General features: G+C 68.1%; 2 protein-coding genes across 8 annotated transcripts in view; one reads left to right on the top strand and one right to left on the bottom strand.

Moving 5' to 3' along the window:
* MAP3K12 (mitogen-activated protein kinase kinase kinase 12) overlaps positions 1–6,733 on the top strand; it is a 7,893-nt gene extending 1,160 nt beyond the window's left edge. The window contains exons 2-13 of the mRNA XM_041403893.1: positions 131–314; positions 1,166–1,357; positions 2,083–2,241; positions 2,467–2,625; positions 2,944–3,052; positions 3,475–3,584; positions 3,705–3,821; positions 4,154–4,291; positions 4,773–5,211; positions 5,428–5,498; positions 5,587–5,839; positions 6,596–6,733. Coding sequence (XP_041259827.1) covers positions 131–314; positions 1,166–1,357; positions 2,083–2,241; positions 2,467–2,625; positions 2,944–3,052; positions 3,475–3,584; positions 3,705–3,821; positions 4,154–4,291; positions 4,773–5,211; positions 5,428–5,498; positions 5,587–5,839; positions 6,596–6,688 — 2,024 coding nt within the window. The 3' untranslated portion in view covers positions 6,689–6,733. The remainder of the gene's footprint in view (positions 1–130; positions 315–1,165; positions 1,358–2,082; positions 2,242–2,466; positions 2,626–2,943; positions 3,053–3,474; positions 3,585–3,704; positions 3,822–4,153; positions 4,292–4,772; positions 5,212–5,427; positions 5,499–5,586; positions 5,840–6,595) is intronic.
* A 515-nt stretch (positions 6,734–7,248) lies between these two features.
* PCBP2 (poly(rC) binding protein 2) overlaps positions 7,249–7,864 on the bottom strand; it is an 11,927-nt gene continuing 11,311 nt past the window's right edge. For all 7 annotated transcript variants that reach the window (XM_041403880.1, XM_041403886.1, XM_041403883.1 and 4 more), the window contains one exon: positions 7,249–7,798. In XM_041403880.1, the coding sequence (XP_041259814.1) occupies positions 7,762–7,798 (37 nt within the window). In that variant the 3' untranslated portion in view covers positions 7,249–7,761. The remainder of the gene's footprint in view (positions 7,799–7,864) is intronic.

The raw sequence follows: 7,864 nt of genomic DNA, 5'->3' as shown, positions 1-7,864 counted from the left end.
GGTGGGGGTTCTGGGGGCCGTGGTGCCGTGGTGGGGGGCCGCGGTGCCATGGTGGGGGTCCTGGGGGGCCGCGGTGCCGTGGTGGGGGTCCTGGGGGGCCGCGGTGCCACCCCGCGGTGCCCCCCCGCAGACCCCTGGGAGGTGCCGTTCGAGGAGATCCTGGACCTGCAGTGGGTGGGCAGCGGGGCGCAGGGCGCCGTGTTCCTGGGCCGCTTCCACGGCGAGGAGGTGGCCGTGAAGAAGGTGCGGGACCTCAAGGAGACCGACATCAAACACCTGCGCAAGCTCAAGCACCCCAACATCATCACCTTCAAGTGAGCGGGGCTGCTGGCACGGGGACAGCGCGGAACGGGGACACCGTGGGCACGGGGGACGCTGCAGGAATGGGGCGCGTGCATGGCATGGGGCATGGAGCGTGCTGGAACACGGGCATGGCATGGGCACGGCATGGGCACGGCATGGGCATGGAATGGATATGGTATGGACACAGCACGGGCATGGAATGGGCATGGAATGGGCATGGAATGGGCATGGAATGGACATGGCATGGTATGGGCACGGCATGGGCACGGCATGGGCATGGAATGGGCATGGCATGGTATGGACACAGCATGGGCACAGCATGTCATGGAACGGACATGGCATGGACGCAGTATGGACACACAATGGATACGCCATGGGCATGGAATGGACATGGCATGGCATGGGTACGTGCATGGCATGGGGCATGGAGCATGCTGGAACACGGCCATAGCATGGGCACGGCATGGGCATGGAATGGGCATGGAATGGACACAGCATGGGCATGGAATGGACATGGCATGGTATGGACACGGTATGGACACGGCATGGACACAGAATGGGCACGGCATGGGCATGGAATGGACATGGCATGGCATGGATGGCATGGACACAGCACGGGCAAAGAATGGACATGGAATGGACACAGTATGGACACAGCATGGGCACGGCATGGGCACGGTGCCCAGCATGGACACAGCCACAGAGGTCACGGTCACGCCGTGGGCATGGGGACCCCCGGCACAGCACGGACCAAGGCGGGCAGGACGGCGCGGCGCACGGCCACCGCGGGCCGGGCACCGTGCCGGGGCGTCCCGGCCGGAGCGGCGGCCCCGGCGGGCGCTGAGTGCCGCTGTGCCCGCAGGGGCGTGTGCACCCAGGCCCCCTGCTACTGCATCATCATGGAGTTCTGCGCCCAGGGGCAGCTCTACGAGGTGCTGCGCGCCGGCCGCAAGGTCACCCCCTCCCTGCTGGTCGACTGGTCCATGGGCATCGCCGGCGGCATGAACTACCTGCACCTGCACAAGATCATCCACCGCGACCTCAAGTCGCCCAAGTGAGCCGGGGACGGGCTCGGAGCGGCCCGGGTGCCCCCGGGCACGGGGCCGTGCATGGGGTGGGGGCACGGCGCGGCGGCGCCGGGCCGGGCCGGCGCCGCGTCCTGGGTGGTGCCCTGTCCCTCCTGGTGCCCTCCTGGTGGCGCGTGTCCGTGAGCTGTGTGACCCTGGCAGTGCCACTCCTGGTGGCTCCGTGCCCGTGGCAGCGCCGTGCTCACGGTGGTGGCCGAGCTGTGCACGCGCTGGTGGCGTCCCCTCAGCAGGACCACGCTCGTGGCATTGCGTGTCCACGGTGGGGCCACGTCCTTGGTGGTGTCCCACGGCGAGGCCGTGCCATGGCAGCGTTGTGCCCGTGGCAGTGCCACGTGCATTTCGGAATCATGTCCGTGCTGGTGCCACGTCCATGCTGGTGTCCCATGGCAGGACAACGTCCGTGTTGGTGTTGTCCCATCTTATTCATGTCCCATGCTGCTGCCATGTCCCTGCTGGTGCTGTCCCATTCTGTGTCCATGTCACCGCTGTCCCCTGCCCTGTCCGTGCTGAGTGTCCCCTGCCTGTGCTGGCTGTCCCCTGCCCGTGTCACCGCTGTCCCCTGCCCGTGCCGGCCGTCCCCGCCGGTGCCGTGCCGTGACCCCGTGGTGCCCGCAGCAGTTGCATGCCCGCGGCGGTGCCGTGCCCGTGCCGTTGGCGTGTCATTGGCGTGGCGCTGAGCGCGTGTCCCCAGCATGCTCATCACCTACGACGACGTGGTGAAGATCTCGGACTTCGGCACCTCCAAGGAGCTCATCGACAAGAGCACCAAGATGTCCTTTGCCGGCACCGTGGCCTGGATGGCCCCCGAGGTCATCCGCAACGAGCCCGTCTCCGAGAAGGTGGACATCTGGTGAGGCCGCGGGGACATGGGGACACTGCCAGCTGTGCTGGCACCGGGGACACAGCAGTGACAGGCGGCGGGGGCAGGAGACATTGTGGGACACTGGGGATACCGGGAGTGACAGGGCAGGGCCTGGGGACATCAGGGACCACCAGGGCGGGGGACACCAGAGGGGGAAGCGGTGAGGGGACAGCAGGAGCCCCCGTGGGTGACGGGGGCTGCGGGTGCCCACAGGTCCTTCGGGGTGGTGCTGTGGGAGCTGCTGACGGGCGAGATCCCCTACAAGGACGTGGACTCGTCGGCCATCATCTGGGGCGTGGGCAGCAACAGCCTGCACCTGCCCGTCCCCTCCAGCTGCCCCGACGGCTTCAAGGTGCTGCTGCGCCAGTGCTGGTGAGTGCCCACGGGGACACCCCGAGGGACTCCCTGGGGACATTCTGTGGGCACCCGTGGCACAGGGGACCCCGCCACGGACGGGGCTGTGGTGCCAGCCCGAGGGACCTGTTCCCGTGGGCAGGGCAGGACAGGGGGGACCCCTGGTTGTGGCGGTGCCCCCGCTGTGTCCTGTGCACCCTTCTCTGCCCCTGGTCCCAAAACCTTCAGGACCCCACAGCACCCCCAGCACTCTTGGCCTTCCCCAGAGCCTTCCTGAGACCTCCCAGCCCCCCCAGGACCCCCCCAGCCCCCCCTCAGTGCCGTGTCCTTCCGCAGGAACAGCAAACCCCGGAACCGGCCATCCTTCCGCCAGATCCTGCTGCACCTCGACATCGCCTCGGCCGACGTCCTCTCCACCCCCCAGGAGACCTACTTCAAATCCCAGGTACCCCCCCAGCAGCCCAGGACCCCCTACTCCGGTACCGCAGGGCCCGGCCGGGCAGTGCCCGCAGCGCCACTGGAGCCCGGGACGTGCGGGGTGGGGCCGGAGCCTGCGGTGGCCGGAGCCCGGGGGTGGCCGGAGCCCGGGGGTGGCCGGAGCCTGCGGTGGCCGGAGCCCGGGGGTGGCCGGAGCCCGGGGGTGGCCGGAGCCTGCGGTGGCCGGAGCCCGGGGGTGGCCGGAGCCCGGGGGTGGCCGGAGCCTGCGGTGGCCGGAGCCCGCGGTGGCCGGAGCCCAGGGTGGCCGGAGCCCGGGGGTGGCCGGAGCCCGGGGGTGGCCGGAGCCTGCGGTGGCCGGAGCCCGGGGGTGGCCGGAGCCTGCGGTGGCCGGAGCCCGCTGGCAGCGGCAGCGCTGTCCCTGTGTCGCAGGCCGAGTGGAGGGAGGAGGTGAAGCTGCACTTCGAGAAGATCAAGTCGGAGGGGACGTGCCTGCACCGGCTGGAGGAGGAGCTGATCAACCGGCGGCGCGAGGAGCTGCGGTGGGGCCGTGCTGGGAGCGCTGGGAAGGGACCGGGGGGAGCCAGGGGCGGGGGGCACAGGGAGGGCTGTGGGTCGCTGTCCCTGTCCCCGGCCGGTTCTGACGGCACGCGTGTCCCCAGGCACGCGCTGGACATCCGGGAGCACTACGAGCGGAAACTGGAGCGCGCCAACAACCTCTACATGGAGCTGAGCGCCCTCATGCTGCAGCTGGAGCTCAAGGAGAAGGAGCTGCTCAGGTGGGTGGGCAGCGCCCAAACAGCGCCCCCAAACAGCTACTCCCCCAAAATAACACCCCCAAACAGCTACACCCCCCAAAATAACACCCCCAAACAGCTACACCTCCCAAACAGCGCCCCCAAACAGCACCCTCCCAAAATAACACCCCCAAACAGCACCCTCCCAAAGAGCACCCCAGCCCCTCTGTGCCCGTCCCGTGGTCGCTCCCTGCCCACGCCAGCCCTTCGTGCCGCCCGTGGCTGTCCCCGAGCCCGTGGCCGCTCCCCCCGGCCGCTCCCCGGCCCCGCTTGCCGCGGGCAGGGCGCGGGTGCCCACTCGTGGCCCGTGGCAGGCGGGAGCAGGCGCTGGAGAAGCGCTACCCCGGGCTCTTCAAGCCGCGGGTGCCGCGGGGGCTCCTGCACGGCAACGCCGTCGAGACCCTCATCAAGAAGCGCAACGTGCCCCAGAAGCTCTCGCCCCACGGCAAGCGGTGAGCGGGGCTGGGGTCCCTCGGGGGGAGTACCTCGGGGGGTTTGGGGAGGGGGGAGATGGGGGGAGAACGGGGGGGCCGGGGATTTGGGCGGGGAGGCACGGACATGTGGGTCCAGCAGGGTGGGGGGGTCTGGAGACCTGGATGTGGGGTCGTTTAGGGGGCTGGGAGGACGGCGTTGTTTGGGGTGGGGGTGTCTGGGCTCTTTGGGGAGGGGGGAGATGCTCTGGGTGTGCAGATGTTGGGGGGGTCTGGATTTGGGGTAGTTTAGGGGACTGGGGGTGTCTGGGTTCTTGAGGGGAGAGATGCTCCGGGTGTGCCGATGCTTGGGGAGCTCGGCGTGGGGGTCCGGGCTCCTTCGGGGCAGTTCTGGGGCTGCGTGTCCCGGGGGGGAGGGGGTTCTGCGGGGCTGTGGATACCCCAGGGGTCGCGGTGCCTGGATCCCCTCCACAGCCCTTTCCCGCGTCCCTCCCGTGCCCAGCCCCGACATCCTGAAGCCGGAGGTGCTGCTGCCCAAGCTGGACGCGGCCATGGCGCAGGTGGCGCTGCCGGGGTGTCCCAAGGGTCCCCCGTCCCCCGGGCGCAGCCGCCGGGCCAAGGGCCGCCACCGCAAAGCGGGGCCCCGGGGGGGCTGCGGGGAGCCGGGACCCGAGGCCGGAACCCCCCGGGGTCCCCCCGCCACCGCCGCCAGCCCCGACATCCTCGGGGGCACCCTGGAGGCCGCGGGTGCCCCCCCGGCCACGGTACCTGATGCGGGACCCGAGGGGGCCACGGGCACCCAAGGGTCCCCCCCGCCGCAGCCCCCCACTCCCGGGGAGCCCGAACGGGAGAGCGGGGCCGGCCGGGGGGGGAAAGGGGGGGCCGGGCAGCACCTCACCCCCGCGGCTCTGCTGTACCGGGCGGCCGTCACCCGCGGGCAGGTGAGACCCCAGACCCCCGCGTCCCTTTGTGGGGGGGGGGCGAGGACACGGGGGGGAGACCCCAGGGCCGTCCCAGAAGCGGGAGGGGGATGGATTCCTTCGGGGAGGGGGCGTCAGGACTGCCGGGTCCCTCGCGGGGTGGCGGGCGGGTCAGGACAGAGGGTCCTTCCCGAGGGGCGTCAGGAGGACCCCAACAGCCCCTCCGTGCGCCCCCAGAAACGGGGGGTCTCGTCGGAGGAGGAGGAGGGCGAGGTGGACAGCGAGGTGGAGCTGCCGCTGCGGCAGAGGTGGGTGCGACCCCCGCTCGGGTGCCCGGGGACACCGGGGGGGCTCCGGGCTGCTCGGAGCCCTCACGCCCCCCTCGCCCCTCCCCAGGTGGCCCCCGGGGATGAGCAAGCGCCAGTCGCTGTCCACCTTCAGCTCGGAGAACTTCTCGGACGGGGACGGCGACGAGGGCCACACGAGCGAGCCGTCGCACAGTGCCACCCCCGACGTGGGCAGCACCAACACGGACGAGCGCCCCGACGACCGCTCCGAGGACCTGCTGTCCCAGGGCTCCGAGATCCCGCTGGACGCGGCCCCGCCCGAGGGGCCCGGCCGCCGGCACGGGGGGCTCAGCCCCACCAAGGTGATGCCCCCACCCAGGGGCACCCCCCGGGACGCTCACCGTGGGGTGGGGGTCCCCCGAGCCCCCCAGATGGGGTCAGCAAGTGGAAGGGGGGTCTGCAGGGCTCCCTGGGAATGGTCCCCATGGGGTGGGGGGGTCCCCCGAGCCCCCAGACGGGGTTGGCAAAGAGAAGAGGGTCCACAGGGCCCCCCAGGAACGGTCCCCGTGGGGTGGGGGTGGCAAAGGGAAGGGGTCCCTCTCCCCCAGGAATGGTCCCCATGAGGTGGGGGTCCCCGAGCCCCCAGATGGGGTTGGCAAAGAGAAGAGGGTCCACAGGGCCCCCCAGGAACGGTCCCTGTGGGGTGGGGGTCCCTGAGCTCCCAGAAGGGGGTGGCAAAGGGAGGGGGTCCACAGGGCCCCCCAGGAACGGTCCCCGTGGGGTGGGGGTCCCTGAGCTCCCAGAAGGGGTGGCAAAGAGAAGAAGGTCCACAGGGCCCCCCAGGAATGGTCCCCGTGGGGTGGGGGTGGCAAAGGCCGCAGGGCCCCCCAGGAACGGTCCCCGTGGGGTGGGGGTCCCTGAGCTCCCAGAAGGGGTGGCAAAGAGAAGAAGGTCCACAGGGCCCCCCAGGAATGGTCCCCGTGGGGTGGGGGTGGCAAAGGGAGGGGGTCCACAGGGCCCCCCAGGAACGGTCCCCGTGGGGTGGGGGTGGCAAAGGGAGGGTCCCCCTCCCCAGGACAGGGGGGCCGGGGGTGTCCCAGCCCCGTTGGTGTCCCCAGGTCTCCGAGGACTCGGACTGTGACAGTGCAGAGCTGGACCACTCAGGCAGCGGCGAGGGGCCCCCCCGGCCCACAGCCCCCCCGGGCCTGTGACCTGCGAGCCCCCACACCCCCCACCCTGCACTCCTCACTTGTACAGCCCCAAATATTTATATAAATATCTATCGCTCTCTACTGCGGCTCTGCCTTCGGGGGGAAGGGGCAGGGGGGTCGTGGCCCCCCTTTGTTTGTGTGGGTCCTACTGGAAGCACCCTCAGGGCTCCCCCAGCTCAGACTGGGGGAAAGGGGGGGGACAGGGAGGGGGTTTGTCACTTGTCACTCCTGTAGGTGCCAGGGGATTTAGGGGGAGAGCAGAGAGGGAATAGAACCAGCAGCAGGTTCCCATTTGAGACCAGTTTGGAGGGAAATGGGAAAGACCCCCAAAAATTCCTCTGGAGGGGCAAAGTTCCCTCCCCAGGACTGGTTCATCCCAGTGCCATGGGACTGACAGACCCAACTGGGCCATACTGGGAGCACTGGGTTGGTCCTCCACCCTCTGGAAGGATCCCAAACGCCAGCTGGGGTGGTTCATCCCTCTCCAGAACCAAACTGGACCATGCTGGGAGCACTGGGAAGAGCCACGGGCGTTTCAAATAAAGACTGAGACAGGCAGATCCATTAACCAAAATATCCTGCAGGTTCTATTCACAAGGAAAAGCTCCAGTCCATCTTTTTATTCAGTTTTTTTTTTGAAAAATTTCCTGACGTTACAGAACTAAACTGAAATGTTTTTTTTGTTTTTTTTTTTTTCTTTTTTTCGTTTGTCTTCCACTCTTACATTTCATGACAAAAACAGAAACTTCATGAGCCGAAAAAACGGGGAAAGGAGGGGAGAAGGTGCTGGGGGGGTGGGGAGAGGAGAGAGAAGCTTTATAAAACTAAGATTTGGGGTTCAGCAATTTTAAGAGCTGAACGAAGGAATTAAAATGCTTTTAATTTGAGAGGGAAAAAAAAAAAATATAACCCCGAAAAACAGAACAAAAACGAAAAACAAAAAACTTGAAACAAACTGAACCTGGTGAGTGGCGCGAGGCTGGAGGAACCGAAAATGTACAAACTAGTTTAAAACCTGGGTCGGTGCTAAGGGGCCGCAGATGGATGGCGAGGCGGGGGGGTCCGGGGCCCCCCTAACTGCTGCCCATGCCCCCGGTCTCCGAGGAGAGCCTGCAACGAGAAAAGGGCGTCAGAGGGACCCCCAGCACCGAGACGGGGTGGGAGGGACGCCCTCGG

Source organism: Onychostruthus taczanowskii, unplaced genomic scaffold, assembly GCF_017590055.1.
Source record: "Onychostruthus taczanowskii isolate IOZ18803 unplaced genomic scaffold, ASM1759005v1 scaffold206, whole genome shotgun sequence".
Classification (NCBI taxonomy): domain Eukaryota; kingdom Metazoa; phylum Chordata; class Aves; order Passeriformes; family Passeridae; genus Onychostruthus; species Onychostruthus taczanowskii.
Note: the sequence above shows the minus strand (reverse complement) of the source record. Positions and strands in the feature narration are given on the sequence as shown.